General features: G+C 33.0%; 1 protein-coding gene across 1 annotated transcript; it reads left to right on the top strand.

Moving 5' to 3' along the window:
* Positions 1 to 1,860: 1,860 nt before the first annotated feature.
* Positions 1,861 to 13,180, top strand: LOC124223038 (deubiquitinase DESI2). Its single transcript, XM_046634648.2, has 6 exons — positions 1,861 to 2,523; positions 3,514 to 3,696; positions 4,879 to 4,951; positions 6,512 to 6,605; positions 6,709 to 6,850; positions 8,187 to 13,180. The coding sequence occupies exons 2-6, from the start codon at positions 3,571 to 3,573 to the stop codon at positions 8,361 to 8,363; spliced, it is 612 nt and encodes a 203-aa protein (XP_046490604.1). The 5' UTR covers positions 1,861 to 2,523; positions 3,514 to 3,570; the 3' UTR covers positions 8,364 to 13,180.
* Positions 13,181 to 17,040: the final 3,860 nt, after the last annotated feature.

Below are 17,040 nucleotides of genomic sequence, written 5' to 3'. Positions count from 1 at the left end.
ACCGAAGCTGATGCATAATCATGGTCAAACCTGACAACATCTTCGTATTTAATTCTTGCAAATGTTTTGAAATATGTGCAGTATTCTTTCTAAAAATTATTGGGTAATCTGCTAATGAAGCTAAAGGCTTGTGAGTTTCTTCTTGCACTGTACAATTTCCAAATTTTGGGGGTTTCAACAGTTGATATATTCATATTAATTTATAAAATTGTAAAAATGAGGGAAACGTAGGGTGGTCATTAGCAGCGCTCGCTTGCCGGATAATCCCAAAAAATTTCTGCAATATAGATTATATACCATTTCATAGCTCAAATAGGCTGGTCACAAAAAAAATATAATATCGAATACCGCAATATTGACATACTTAGTTTAAATTGCAATACAAATTGGGTTCACCCCAAGATGTAAAATCGTAAGGCACAACAAATATAAAATGTGTATGATTTTGAAGATACGTGTTCGAACACTGTGTTCCGCCATTATTGTTTACAATGGTCCGACAGTTCCGTAGCCCTCTCGTGGGCGTGAAACGAATTATGCAAAAATAATAACAAACCTCATCATTGTCGGGATGGGGCAGCTGGAACACCTATTATTCTTACACCGTGGCCGCCCGTTAGAGAGCGCCCTTCTTTTATACGTTCCATACTATGCTTTGTGTCTATAGAAGTTTGTTCCGTACGCGAATGGAATGCCACAATGAGAGGTTAAGTTCTTGTATTCAAACACGTTAACGATAACGATTAATTGATGTAATGAACCAAGGAAAGAAACTGTTGCTTGGTCAGATAAATATAATAAGAAAAATATATTCTCCGTACCCAACACTCTATGACGTGTTTCTATCTCTTTTTTAAACAAAATTTCCCACCAGGGGCGCTTAAGGCTAGGATTTCATGGGCAACAAAAAGTAGTAGCAGCAACAGCAATTCGCTGAACGTTACTAGCACTTCCAGAGGAAGTTTTTGCTGCATGAAGTTCATTTACCAGAATCGTGACCCGAACAACAGAGCAGCAAACGCAAGACCTCCTTGCGTAGACTCGAGGGACTCTGTGCTAGCACCTGAGCTACCATCGTCCGTAAGAGTGAGAGAGAAATGTACATGTCCCGTTATAATCTGTCTCTCTTGCTCTAGGCCAGATTTACCGATACGTTTCCTCTCAGCCAATCAATTGCAGAGAGAGACGGAGTATGCCGAGTATATACCTTGTTCTCTCATCACGAGGCTGACCGCATGGTATACCTCTAGTACTATATGCTCTAAGACTCTATCCTATTCCACGGAGTAGTAGGAAGGAGACAACACTCGAGCAGCACTTGGCTCAAAAGCTGGCCCAGTTTTTAGGGCAACGTAAGAAGAATTGTCAAGGTGCGATTTAAGCGCCTCTTGCGGTGTAAGCCCGTATAGCGCACTCACCCCCTTCCCCATATGATCTCACGATTCGCCGTTTGCAAACCTTTACCTCGGATTTAATGTCGGTTGAGATTAGAAAAGCAATCACTCGGTGTTTACTGTTTTTTAGTCACTTCAGATGCGTATTTTACGAATTTACGGAATATGTTTATAAAACGGAGGCTTATAGGTTACGATTGTCGCCCTTTTTATTACATTTTATAGCGAAAATTTCACTTTTTTCCGTAAGAGGCGCTCAAATCGCATTTAGATAATTCCTCTTACGTTACCTGAAAACTGGGGACAAGTTTTATCGCAGAGTGTTGTCTCCTTCCTACTACTCCGTGTCCTATTCTAATGAACATAGTTGAATTCCATGATGATAGATGGCGTGGGCAAAATTTTCAACGTATTTACAAGAATGCCATGACGAATCTCTCTGCTCATTTCTGCTGTTTCTCTGCTCGCGATAGCTGCAATAGCCCCAGTGTTCTTCGGTATTAAGTAACAACAATTGTATGTAACAACGGTAAACCTTCACCTGTGATTCAATTGCCAATGTTATGAAAAATTGAAATACGTACTAAAAGTGTGATGTACGTAATGTACAATGGTCATGAATAAGCAAACAGAATTGAATTTATGACGAACAAAAATAAGACGACAAAAAACAGCAGAAATGCTGTTAATTAACTGATACCAAACTCTATTGTTGGACACTTTTTCGCGCTGTCAAAAATTTTCGAGGTTAATTTTCAGATCGTGCCTCAGGCATACGTATGTATTGCCGAAGTATTATCGTACGGACGGTGAAATCCTAATTGAGAAGTTACAGAGGATCGCAGCTGTTGACGTCTCGCAGCTCTATTACTCGGTGTAAACAAATCATACGATCTTAACACATTTAATGAAAGAAAACGTACGAATAAATAAACGCAAAATAAATTGAACGCTGAATAAAATTAACAGCAATAACAATATTGTACGTAAAATAATATTACTCAATTCACATGATATATGGCTAAAAAAGAAAATCTATAAATAGACGTAAATAACAAAAAAGAGGTACCAACGAACTGCGATATGTACGGAAGATTGCGGTGAATGGTCGTTTCCTTTTTCGAAGGAGGTAAATTTTTAGTAACATGTACATTACATGCATCGTTCATCTAGGCTTATACACAATCACAATCGTAATTCCTGTAAACATGAATATAGTCAGCTTCCCGCCCAACCGATTTTAAACTCAGCTATGTAGAATCCTTTGTTCTCAGAATATAACCTCTAAATAAACGACGAACAAAATCTAAGTATTTCGACATTGTTCTTAAAAATTCCAAAGCTGTAAGGAATCACGAGATTTAAGCTATCAGCATTAATGTACCGAAACATTGTTAATAAAAATATAAACAACATTGTTCTACAACGTTAGGATGATTTTGATGGAGCTGAGTTTGAAAAATGTCAGCATATTTTGCTTTATTATAGTCAACTGCATTTCAATAAATCCTCAAATTCTGAAATAACAATTTTTTTCTCAATAATGTTTCACTACATTAACGTTGCAAATTTCAACCACGATAAAGAAAATGGAATCATTGTTGAAGCATCATTATCGCACCTTATTTAGTTTGGGTGAATATTCAGCAATTGCATAGTCACCAGTGTATTTTAATGATCGTTCATCTATTTACTTATCGTTTCGTACTTCCCTGTAATGAGAAGATGTAAATCGAATACAGCATTATTCTTTGCCCATGTATTCGTTCGGCATTTACTAGCATGAAGTGTTTATACCCTGTAATAAATAGAATAGTCACTTTATTAAATGCGAAGTGCCATGCCATGTTTGTAGATATTTTGGTAAATATTTTCTTATTACAGAATAACTTTAAAGTAGTTGAGGTTGAAAAATATGAGTATGTCAAATGCTGTATTGAGGTCCATTAAATTTTTGAGAATCCTAAAGTAGCGAAATAACGTCCCTTCCTAAAAATCCATTGCTTCACTGACATTACAAACTTCAGGCTCACAAAGTATTTTATATTATTTTTCTTCTGTTGTCCTAAGTACGTACAGATTTAGTCAATGCTGATTAGAATTTGTATCTGCTTGTTAGGTGTGAGCTGGAAATTAGGTAGCGCAAATTGGCCTCACCAGCTACAAGTATCTCTCTATGATGTTTCCGTCAGGTCTTGGCTGTAATCTCTCCTTTCCAAGCTGTCTAGGCTATCCTCAGGACAGTGAAGAACTTATTCCAAAGATGGCGCGTGAACCCATCATTTTAAATGTTTACGATATGGTGAGTAAACATTCACTGGGGTGGATATATTTTTTTGTATTTTCCACCACCCGTGTTGAGGAATTTTGTGTGAAAAGGTATATAAAAAATCGCTGCGTCTCAAGCGTATGCAACACCAAGGTAAAACCAAACTTATAGCCTCGTATAAAATGAATATTTCCTCTTATAGACAATCTGGGAATGATAAAAAACGTTTCCCATTTCTAGATTTTAAAATTACTGTTTTCTTGTTCAGTTAAGTCATACTATTCACAAGAGTTTTTGAGTAATTTGAAATTCTCAATACCATGTTGAAAGGTTATCGTGTGTTCCACTTTTGATACAATGTAATAATTAGTAGGAAATTCTATGGTTTGAAATGATAATTTATTTTCAATATGACTTCATTTTCTGTGATACACGGTGCGAGTAAACTAAATGGCTAAACTTTATCTCTGTCATATAGTAGTATAAATTACGGTTGCCTGGGCTGAGCTAAAGTTAAATATTGAATTCAAATATTCTGCTTACTTAGATGAAGTGAATTGCATATAAATTATTAAAGAATTTCCTAAACAAATCATAAATAACATAATACTCTTGGTCAAAATATTCATATTAACAAATTTTTAGCAATTAGTGTTACTGTACTTTGTACAAAAACTTGCCACTTGGCAATATCACAATGCATTATTCATTAAATTCCATGTTTCTGATAGTATACATAGGTTCTTTAGCTCTGCTGTTCTAAGCTGCTTGTGAAATTGCAAATTTTCTTACCGTTGTATTAAATATCTCGATAAACAAGTCTATGATCTATGCCGTTTCTAAAATAACATCCTGAATTCTTCAAGAAATATGTTTATTATTGAGACGAAGCTTTTCAAAAGTGTTCGTTCTGCAAGACGCTTTGTAGAAAATCAATTTTTTTACAATTCCCCCTGTCTAATTAGAATCAAAATATGTTCTAGAATCTAATTGTTGAACTTTTATATGCTGTAATATGAATTTTTTTCTGTTGTGATCGATTTTGCAGCAGAGTTTACCAGAAAAATTACTCGAACATTGGAAGATTTTAATACAGTTAACAATTTGTGTTCAATTTATATCTCATGTTAGTCGGGCAGCAAAACTGAATGCTGATTCTAAAACTTATTTCAATTAATGTTTACCAAGGAAATTAAACTTTTTTGTATTTCACAGTATTGGATCAACGAATACACGACTCCCATTGGCTTGGGCGTATTTCACTCGGGTGTAGAAATTTATGGAACAGGTAAATACAATGTCAATTAACATATTGTCTGGCCAAATGAAGAAATTCTGGAAATTGAAGAAACTCCAGCAAATACAGTTTTTCAAACCTACAGGAGAAAAAGACAAAACTTGAAATAACACAACAGGACCCGGATATTTCGAACACTCGTAATATCCTAAAATTGCACATTATGCCCGAAAAATGCTGTATAATTTTGTAGAATCGTCAAAAATTCTTTTATCATTATAAATGAATTGAATATTCCATCACACACGATAAAAAATAAGGTTTTGCATTTGAAAACTAAAGTTGCTGATCAAGGTGAACTATGTGGATTAGATCGATGGAGTCATTTGTTGCTGAAAAGCCTGCACTGATAAATTGCTTTAATTAAATGGTGTCAGGAGTTTGAGAAATTTTCTAGCACATCTTAGTCTTGTACTCTACTTTGTATGCCAGTCAGCGAGTTCATAATTCGGATTTGGGCATTTGGCAAAAATACTAAAAATTGAAAATACCGGCACCATTTGATGGAGTTGATATTTTATGCAAATCCCAAGTATCGAAGATAAGTAAAACCAAGAATACGAAATTTTGAAGGAGTTTGTGTTCCCATTTCGAGGTTTTCCGTTTTTAAGAATTCAGTCGCACCTGACAAGCGGAATATAGATATTAACACCAAATACCGCCATATAGGTTGTAACTTTCGTGATAATTTAGAGCCTCTAGTTTGTGATTGCACCACATCAGTGGATTGTCTTTGTCCTAGTGAATTACGAAAAGATTTAATTAAGAAAAGGAACTCCTTTTATTGGTTTGGAAAGTTATAGGATCTTAGTTACCCTACTTGAGATGAAATGACTACTGATAATAAAATTTCCGCTTGCCTACAATGCCTTTTTCTTGAAAGATGAACGAGTATTTTTTTAAAACTGTACTCGATCATGAAGTAAAACCGTTGAGGCGATTGTGGATCGCTTGAAAATTGTTGCTTACACAGAGAATCGCAATAAAAATAAGATAATCATCGATCAGTGGGTAAAAAAACAATATGAAAACAGTTTCTTTCAAGTAGCATCCTTGGTGAAGAAATTCCTAATGTTTTCTACGAGAAATTCCAACAATTCTTGAGAAAATTTGGAACACAATCGTAGATTTTGAAGAGAATCTTACTCGATTTTCATGGTTCTTTATGAATATTTGCAGAATGACTTACGTTTCTGCAGTAGTTGTAGTTATATCAATCATTGCAACGGATATAATTTTATCGAAATTGTGGAATACCAGCTCAATCTCTTCCACGAAACTTCAACGATGGTCAACTTAATTTCATTTGGGTTATTTTTAGACAATTATCAGTAATTTCGTTAATTTATTTTTTTTTGTTTGGGGTGGGGGATATTTAATCGTTTTCATGAAAAATTTAAGAAAAACAACTATTTTCTACGATTTTCTATTGTTTCGTAGAATGTCTTAGAAATTATTTTCACCAAGTATGGAATAAGCTTTTTTAAACAAGATGCTGCAGACACTGTAACAGATATTTGATCGCAAAATTTATACATGAACTTGTTTCAGAATGGGCGTACGGCGGACACACTCTACCAATTTCCGGTATATTCAACATCATACCACGAGCAGCAGAAGAGTTAGGGGAACAATTTAGATTTAGGTAAATATTTAACGAACCTATTGAACAGGGATACGATATTTAAATTTTCTTCAACATGAGAAGTAAGCGACGACAAACACTGCCAGTTAATTTTATTCCACAGACAATCTGTACAAATAGGCTATACCGACTTCACTGAAGAAGATGTATCTAGGATTATTGTAGAACTGGGAAAAGATTTCCGAGGGGATCGTTATCACCTTATGAACAAAAACTGCAACCACTTTAGCAGTCAATTAACCCAGGTAATACATCTTTTCCTATTCAAATCGAGTTTTCGATTATCTTAGTACGTTATATTGCTGCATTATTTAGTCACTATTATTGTGACATGATCCATAAATCTCGAAAAATCCAGCATTCCACCACACTCTATTCTTGACCTATAACTGTACGTGAAAATCCGTAACATCTGTATGATTTCTGTTACTTGATGGCATATCTGAAACTGTGTGAAATAGTATGAAGAATTTGACAAAATGTCACAAATGAAGGCTGCCTTGGGTTTGTAAATTCTTGTTGAGTTGGCCAGAACTACTAAACAGTTCTGCTCTGGTATAATTCTTTCACAAATACCATTTTTATGGTGACAAATTACCGAATTTAAATGCAATCAACTTATTTCAAGACCGTTTCACTCCTCATTCAACATCAGTTCAATAATGGACGAAAGTGTAGTTTTAACTGTTTACTTGATTGAACAATTTATATTTTTTGAAATTGTGAAGCTCAAATTAAGTTTGACTGACTAACGCTTTAGTGTAACGGTATTTTCTTCTTTCTGTTTTGTAAATAATTCACTTCAATTTCGTTACAACCAACGTTTTCGTTGAACAGTGATGAAAATCAATTACTAGAAGATGAAGGAAGTTGGTTAGCCCAAAAAAACTCTTTATTAATGTTAATACAAGATAGTCTTACATTAAGTATTAATCAAATTATTAAATTCGTAAGCGACTAAGTATATCTACCAAGATATGTTTAAACTTATGTAACTTGAAAATACTGGAATTATAAACAACGGTTTGTATTTCGATGCTTTATTTGAAATCACTTCAAAATGGTTAAAAACCTAGTATATTCGTTCGAATTTACTCTAGGATGGCTCGTTTCATTTTGAAGAGACTGTATTGTTCAAATTCACTAAAACGCTGTGTTTCATATTGTGAATATTCAATTTTACAACATTCTATCGATATTAATTGTGATCAATGAATAATACTATTGAATTAACTACTGACAAAGATATAAAACCTGTTCCTGTGAATTGGTCGAAAATAATCTTCTGAGAAAAATGAGCTGCCTTAGAGTGAAATTGCATGAATATATTTGATTTTTCATGATCTTGAAGTGATTCGAAATAAAGCATCGATATCTAAGCTTCTGTTTATACTTGAAAACTCTTCCATTTTTATAGAAATCTGCATCTAAGTTACTAATATATTAATTAGATAAATACTCAATGTACGACTATTTTGTAATACAGTTAACGAAAACTGTGGACTTTCAGCCTTGAACTTCCTTAAATACTGATTATCATTGCCACAGTATAAAATAAAAAAACTCTGTTCTAATTTTCAGATTCTGTGTGGCCTAGAGATTCCTGGTTGGGTAAATCGATTAGCATATTTCAGTTCCTGCGTTCCCTTTCTGCAGCGTTGTTTGCCCAAGGAATGGCTGACGCCTGTTGCCTTGCAACATTCACTGAGTCATGTGAGTCACCACGACAGCACACCTGCGTCAGATACTTCGTTGTAACATTTAGCCAATGACGTTGACGACGACGCAAATGTATTCATGTGTCGTAGAAGTCACACGTTTTAAGTAAATATTTGTATTTAAAGTGCGAGAGAGCGAGAGAGCGAGAGAGCGAGAGAGAGCGAGAGAGAGAGAAAGAGAAAGAGATAAATCAGACCAATGTTTTCTGAGGTCTCCATTAATAGATATGCACTGAGTGCGGGTTGCAAAAATTTGATACAAAGTTATAATTTAACTTAAAAATTGAACTGAAAGCCGCCTTGAGATTTTCAAAAGAATGATATAATACGTAGTTCTTGCGATTATAAAATTTTAATCCAAGAACTGGCGAATTTTTTTACAAATATTTTAAGCTCTTGTGTAATTATCCGAATGATGTTGAAATTTTGCGACTGAATCATTATTCAACATACATTGAACAACTTATATAATGCCATCGAACAAGTCTCTGAGCCACTACATGTCGAACGCAGAAATGATATTGATTATCTATTAGCAAAATCTTTGCATATGATTGCCTCCATAAATAAATACAACCATCTTAAAGTGTCTTTAATAACGATGTTTATGAAAAATATTAGACTAAGAAGTATTTACATCATTTTCACCTAAATCCATCTCATAGTCAGTAAGAATCATATTTAATGAAAAAAAATTGTTTCCATCTCGTCTAACAACTGCAGAAATAGATGACTAGTCATATTTTATAAATCATGCAAATTCATCAAATTTATTGTATAAAATTCACCTGTTATGAAACTGATGTAAATTTATCAGGCATTTGTAGTTTCGTCACTTCACGGAAAAGTTACGGATAAATTTTACCTTCATTGCCTGTTCAAGGACGTCAACATTGAGAGAAAATGATGAACTTCATAGATTAGAAATGATGTTAAGCAGGCATGGCCCACATTTCTTTTCACTGCATCGGTCTCGTGCTTCTTTATTAAATTAGATTATTTGTTACTGATATAATATACATACAAACTATACAATGATCAAACGTTTCAAGATTATACTTTATGGATTAGCTTTAATATTCAATATTTTTATCATTACCCTCCTCATCTTTCCCTTACTTACACACGCACAAATTGAATTTATCCGTCATTTTAAGATTTATCATTTAAAGAGGTTTAAACTTCGTGGAAATATATTAACTTGTTTTTTTTTTTTTATATTTTTGCAATAAAAACTTCAATTTAATTACACCGAAAGGTGAGTCATCAAAATGTAAACACTCACCGCCAAACAAAACTTCAACTCGTGTGTTAATAAAAAGTAATTACTAAATAAAATGATTATAGAATCCTTCAGAAAAATGATATCAGGTTAAATCGGTGTAATAAAGTCACTGTAAAAATCGATTACTTGAGCAGCTTATTTCTAAAGTTATGAAGCTTTACAAATTTCGAACATATTCTTGTCGATAAGAAACTTTTCATAACGTACCACAGTGAGTTTCAAATTTAATTTATTCACAAACTGCCCTACTAAAGATGATAAAAAGTTGATGTTGACTTGTTATTTTTAACATTAGTTTGCGGAACTTTTCAATAATTTTGTAATATAATTCTAGCATTAAATTCCAAGGGACGACGACCCTTTTAATTAAATATTCACGGCTCATTTCTACTTTTTGCTTACTTTCTGCGTATCTCAAAGTTTAGCTGAAGAAATCAATGTTATATATGATTATTTAAAAGACTACTGAAAACTGACTATTTTTGGATTCTGGACATATTTTCGATAGTTTGGGTAGTTAGTTACATTCGAAATTCTTTTATCGATTTTACAGAAAGTGAGCCATTTCTATTTGATGTACAAAAGAAACCGTGTCCATTTAATTCTGAATCCCCGATTGTACAATTTATTTTGTGTTCCTGCGTCGACAGCTACAAAGTTTGCGTCAGCCAATATTTTAAGTGCGACTATCACTCGTTTGTCAGATAGACATTAATATAAAACATGCACCTGGTTTATTATTACACTTCATTACGATATTTATTTCTGCACAAATATAATGTTGAGTATCCACGTTGGAACAAATGTTTTACAAAGAGCATATAAACAAACTTACTCCTTATTTGAATTTAATACATAATTAGCGAACCAATGTTCGTCGATACATAATGGTACATCAATGATTGCATTTAGCGTATTTCAATGCACGGTAATTTTGTTCATAATGCAATTTACCAGTGATTTATAGATAGATTACCAATAACTAGACAAAAGTGGTTTGATGGTACAGATTTTTTTTTATCAATTTAATTCACGTTTAACCTCTATGATAGATTCGACAAAGAATATCTCAAGTATCCAAAACTAACTTTGACTTATACGTTTATTCTGTACTAGTGAATCGATCAATGATTAAAGTAAAAATGCACTTAATCGAGAAAAATCTGTAAGATTTCTGTTTGAAATTGAAATAGACAGTATGGCTTGATGTTACTAAGGATTTCTGATAATTTTTATCGGGCAAATTAGTAAATACATACTATATACATGTTTGTATACATACGTATACATGTTTAAGATATATTTTCGGCTTTAGAATAATAATAATAACAATAAACCTGATTCACCGTATATCTATGAAGGTATAAAATAATATTAATACCCTATTGTGTTGCGTATTGTACAGAATCAATCATTCCTTACAGAGATACCAGGAGTGCGAATAGGAAAACTTGATTCTTTCTAAAGTTGGATATTTATTTAGAAACGAAGAATTCTTTCCGAAACGCAGTCAAGCTAATTAGTTACAGTAGGTATCGTACATTAATAAACTTGCCATAACATTCTCTTAAAAACGTATATTTTCTATATTAGGGATTTTTGTTGCAAATGAATTTTTTGTTGAACCCTCGGCTATATGGCCAAAGAACACATCGAACTCACTTCATCCCAAAGTTTCTTATCGTAAGAACAAGAAATTTTTTGTTACAAAAGCCATGAATAGTATTTAGTATTTCTGTGATGTATATTGAATTACATTTGTTACATATTGCAAATTAAAATACTGAACTCGTTTAACAGTGAAGCTGAACAAGAAGATGACAATTAATAAATAAAAGTAATAATCATAAATTTATATAATCAAAGACAAAAGTAGACAACTACATCAATCTAACAAATTATCTTGAAATGATACGAAAATTTGAACAACTTGAACTATTTACAAAACATTGATGATAAATGTAGATAAAACGTTTTCTGTTATTAATTTTCGCTTGTAATTAATGGCAAGTTGAAAATGATTGAAGTTCGAAAACTGAAAATACAGATGTTCTCTTAGATCTATAAATCAAAAACTGTATTTCGGAGCGCCGTGAGAAAAATGTCTGTATAAAGAATATTTTTTTTCCGACAGAAAGTAAGATAAAATCGCTGGTTTTTTTTAAGTCGAGCATGAGTGCTTGAGGCATTCGTTAGTTAAACATTAATTACGGCACAACATTGAATAATGATCATAATAATACAGTCATGTATCGTTATTTAGGACACTGTTTCTGCACTATGCAAATAATTTTTGGTATTTATTCCTTGAATTCTAATCTAAATATTAAATTATATTCTCATACATTTGTAGCGTGTATTGCTAAGTGAATTTTGAAATTCTCGTTTTATTGTATAAAGATAAAGAAGTCAATGAGTCGAATGAAAACTTTTGAAACACTCGCCCAAATGACTAGAGTAATGTTACGTCCATTGGTGATAGATTATACATATATTGTATGTATAATTACGAGTTCGTTAGCATTTATTGTGTGTCAGAAATCAGGTAGAAAGAATATTTTAAAATAAAGAAAGGGTATACATCATATGAAATTGTGTATAAAACTACAAACTCGAAATTTACTCTGTATGTTTTTCTGTTTTATTTTTTCAAGAGAAACGTGTTCAATATTTATTGGAAGTTTGATTTTAAAATAGAATTGCTATTGTAAAAGTATCTCGATTTTGGTAGGTATTCATATTTTGACGTTCTAATCGAATAAAAATGTTCTTTTTTTTTATTGTCGAAATGAGTGTATCACAAAATGCATGTGTAGAAAATAAATATAGCAGTACAAGAAATTTACTCAGAATCTTCAATCAAGCAATTTAACATACGTTAGAACTAACCAGAAGTTAAACTTGTATATTTGTAGCGCCTGGGCCTAATCCCAAGAAGAAAAATAGTGGATATCTTTATAAACTTTCGTTTATAGACCCACGTATAGTGTACTTTATAAAGAAACTCGCATAGGTGTACGTGTATGTACATAACATTATTTTGAAATATTACACCATTGCATAAGTACATCGACGAAAGCGATTCCAAGTTTTTGATAATATAATTACCGTGTTGTTCTATGTAACTTATTGTTCATTAAAAGAACCTGTAATGGTAGTAATATTAAAAGTTCTATATAATTGAGATATTAATAAAACGATCTTTCATTTGTACACCAAGCAAGATTAACATTTAAAATAATGTGTAACCCAAATTTGAAAGCCGTTTCCGCATGTTTGCCCATCTTTTGTATCGTCCTTACACAATAGTCATATTTTCGTGACAATAGCGCATAAAATAGGGATTTCTTGACAAGAGCTGAAGGCGCTCTCCTTTTACATCAATTTTATGCCACAAGTCGAGACTAAGTGATTTCATTGGTCGGATCCAACGGAATAGGCCAATGAAATCACTTGGTGTCGTGTTGTGTCAGAAAATTGTAAGAATGACCAAAATAATCGATTTTCGATTAAATTGATTATTTTTTCCCGATTAATCGACTATAATAAATTATTTTTCAAACTCGATTGAACGACCGACTCGATTACTTTTCCTCACAATCAGTTTTTTACTCCCATGAACGATGCAATACAATATCAATTCATGTGATTAAAGTATCAATTCTTATCCAAAATCTTCCGAAAGCTTAGAGTCTTTTGTGTCCAATGAACCATTGCTCATCTGTGATAAAAATTATTAGCGTTAGCTATTACCACCAATATGTAGGAAACGTAGTTTTGTTTGCAGAACTATGCGAAAAATCTAAGAAACATCAGAAACCTGAACTCTAAATGTTACTCAAACCTCGACTCAAACTAATGCAATTTAAAATTTTTTAAAATCTCAATAGCTTCCAGGAGTTTAGATGTGCCGATACGTGATTTTGGAAACGGATGAAGAAAGACTAAACTATATCCCAAAATTTGCAAAGAAATTGAAAGCATTTAATTCAAATAACAGCAATAGTCGATCGCATTGCTGAACTCGCTGTAATTACTTTTGGAGTTTTAGAATTTGCTCGCATCACGCTCTCGTGACATGCGATGTATGTATTTCCACAATGGATACCAATCGCTCACTAATGATATATGTTTTCATCAACGTTCTCTACGAGTATGTAGACTTATTCCACCTCTGAAAAGTATACCTTTATTCCAAATTCCAACAAGCCATAGCTCATTCTTCGTCAAGCTTAACTCCTTTTATTGTCTAAGTTATAATTACTCTGAAAGTAACGATTCCAACATTCAATGAAACCTCAGAATCAACTTTCTACGAATAACAATTTCGGAATGAACAGTGTTTTCTTGAACGTTAAAAATAAATAATTGATATCAATATGAACTAGTTTTTCCCTCTGATACTAATTATTTTTCCGACCGTTCATTCCCTGCGTAGAGAATAAGAGACTGACAACTTTTTGCGCAAAAAAGTAAAGTCAACCCCTTTGGATTTTTGCTGAAAACTTGAACGATTTTGAAGAACGCTGAAATCAATTCTTTGATGCTTGCGCGCAGTCCGAATACGCCGCGAGCAGCCGGACCAACTGATCAAGAGTTACAGCCGAAAACGGAAGATTTTCTTTGTAATTTCTCTTCTGATGGTCCGAAGCTTTCTTGTATGGCTTTTTCAGATTCCTGAGGGTCCAATTGGGTATTTGCATGATTTTTATATTTCTTAACTTTTGATGTTTTTCGATTCTATAAATTTTTTTAGAATTTTTGAAAAAAAAATATTTTGTTTTTGTTTGTAAATATTTGAATAATTTAATAAATAAAAGTGGTCCTAAATCACATAAAAGTCACGTGACATAAAACGGAATGTGATTGGTTTGACGTCATTGTGCTGCTACTGGCGCGTTTATTTGAATCCACAAAGAGTAATGTACAATATTTTCTAGCGCTAAAAAAATTTTAAGTAAGTTTTTTAAACTTTAAGTTTGATACATTGTATAATTAATGTCAGACTTCGGTGAAAATAATTAAAATAGAAATCAATTTTTGTGTGGTGTTTTTTTTTTTTTAACTCACACGGATAATTGTGTGGAGGTTATGATCACGTCAATGTTATTATACTAAGAATGTTAAGCAAGCATTAGTTTGAGTATTTTTACAAGTTGGTACTATACACCAACAAAAATCGTTTTTTAATGACATATTAAATAATTTAATAACTTTAGTTTATAATAAACAGCACTATCAGACGTTCTTTTCATCAATCACAACACAGAGCAACAGCTGATTACACGTACGGCGTGCTTACAGGAGAACTTGGCGCTAAAAATTTCAAAAAAATTCAGCATTGTGACGTCACATACGCGAGATGGAGCTACTTATTCATTTAAATATTGCCTTTTTTTTATTTATTAAATTATTTAAATACTTATAAACAAAAACAAGATATTTTTTTTTCAAAAATTCTAAAAAAATTTATAGAATCGAAAAACATCAAAAGTTAAGAAATATAAAAATCATGCAAATACCCAATTAGTGGATAGAGAGTCTTGCAAAACGATTCTGAGACGACAAATTTCTGAGCTCTGAAAATTACAAAAAAGCAAGACTAACCCGTTTGGATTTTTTCAGTTCATATTTGGTTGATTCTGAAAAATAATTAAACACACATACTCCCCAACCATTTTAGGTAGCAAAAACATTCGATTCACTTGCGTGATTGCCTATATCTGATTTGACTGTCTCAGGTTGTTTGCCCCACTTGGGGTGTTTTTGGGGATAAGTTGCGGTGTTAGACACATTTTTCCAAACCATAAATGTGTTAAATTGTCAAATAAAATTGAAAATCCCAACTTCAGAAAACCGTTTGAAGAACGATCTGAACTTCAACTAGGTCAACTCGCGTATGTGACCCAACGTCCATTTTAGTTACGAAACGAACGCTCCGAAACTGTGAATCCACGCAAATACATTTCATTGTCAGAATACGCTCATGACTTTACTTGACTTGAAGTGATAATGACTTGGTAGGTCTGTTTTACCGATATTTGTACCCCTCAGTGATGGGCAACCCAACATACTGTGGCGTTTACTTGGAAACACCCTGTACACCCCCAAATGAACAATTTCCACAAAGATTCGCTTGGTTATTTATTAATGCGGGGTAGACTTACCTAGCAACTGGATTATGTGGTTCACAAGTTTTATTCCGTACTCTTTGGAGTAAAAGAAAATACACTTTCACGTATAAGAGTACGTGCTCCTTTTTGTATTGTCGTAGAAACAATTCCTCAAGTACGAAACGCAGGCAATGAAAGACACGTAAACAATGATTGCATTATAGTTAATTTTGTCACACTAGAATCACCCTCGCAAAGTTTCCATGCTGATAATAAATTTTGAAAACGAAAGGAAAAGTAAAAAGTTTAGTATAGCAATGGAAGTAAACAACCCAGGTAGCGTTTGGTACGTAATTTTAACAAAATTACTCAACCAATGCATACATTTGCAACTTTTTGGCTCTCTAAAAGATTCTCCTGAATTTCCCTCCACTTCTTACTACACGTAATTCTTATGCGGGGAACTGGCTTAGCATAATATTTAAGCATAATTGCCATAGCGTTTTAATATTTGTATGATCTTTTGAGAGGAGTTTTGAATGTTGCGTGTATAATTGCAATCCTTCCTACATCCGTTGATGACAGTTACTTTACTTTCTAATTAATCAGTCGAGCCCTGACACAACTATCCCTATTACTTTTCATCGATTCCTATTTTATCCTTTTTAATATTTGCGTAAAATAATCTACCCATAACCCATTGCTCTACCTTCTAGTTTGACCAACACGTAAATTAAATCCCTGGGTACCATACGAATAAAAAAGTGTTTAAATCCAAGGTGCTACATTTGGATCCATAGATTTAATTACATACTGCAATCCTTCAGTATTTTTATTGTAAAATATGACGAAAGATTCTAAAATTTATTCATCTGCTGTGGTAGAAAATATAGTAGGAACTTCGTCATGTCTTTAAAAATTAAAAAAACGTCAATCCATATTAGATTTTAGCCTAAAATCAACTGCAGTTCTGGACATATAATGAAAATTTGTGATTAAACGTTGTTGATTCGCAATTTCACATTGACATAGTTTCGAAGTAGCAGAAACAGCAATTGGTAAAACGCAACCGAACAGAAGAGATTCAACATGAAATTGGTATCGAAAGTAAGTCATCGGGATATATTACCGTCAGAAAGTGAACCAAGCCGCAACTGCATATATCGGCATCCCTTTTTCAATTAGCCACCAATCGGCTCGGGAATCAAATTTCAGTAAATCAAAGGGTGAGCTTAAAAAACGAAACTTGACCAATCAGCGCACGAATAAAATTGATAATGTATATACCAGCTTTGACGTAATGCAAACCTTATATTACT

Source organism: Neodiprion pinetum, chromosome 7 (assembly GCF_021155775.2).
Source record: "Neodiprion pinetum isolate iyNeoPine1 chromosome 7, iyNeoPine1.2, whole genome shotgun sequence".
In the NCBI taxonomy this organism is placed as follows: domain Eukaryota; kingdom Metazoa; phylum Arthropoda; class Insecta; order Hymenoptera; family Diprionidae; genus Neodiprion; species Neodiprion pinetum.
The sequence above is the reverse complement of the archived record's forward strand: the minus strand, read 5'-3'. Positions and strand labels throughout refer to the sequence as shown.

Excerpts from the sequence above, each read along its gene's own strand:
- LOC124223038 (XM_046634648.2), top strand. The coding sequence starts at position 3,571 with ATGATGTTTCCGTCAGGTCTTGGCTGTAATCTCTCCTTTCCAAGCTGT. Across the intron at positions 4,952-6,511 it reads TGTAGAAATTTATGGAACAG|AATGGGCGTACGGCGGACAC; the intron begins GTAAATACAATG and ends AACTTGTTTCAG. Across the intron at positions 6,851-8,186 it reads TTAGCAGTCAATTAACCCAG|ATTCTGTGTGGCCTAGAGAT; the intron begins GTAATACATCTT and ends TCTAATTTTCAG.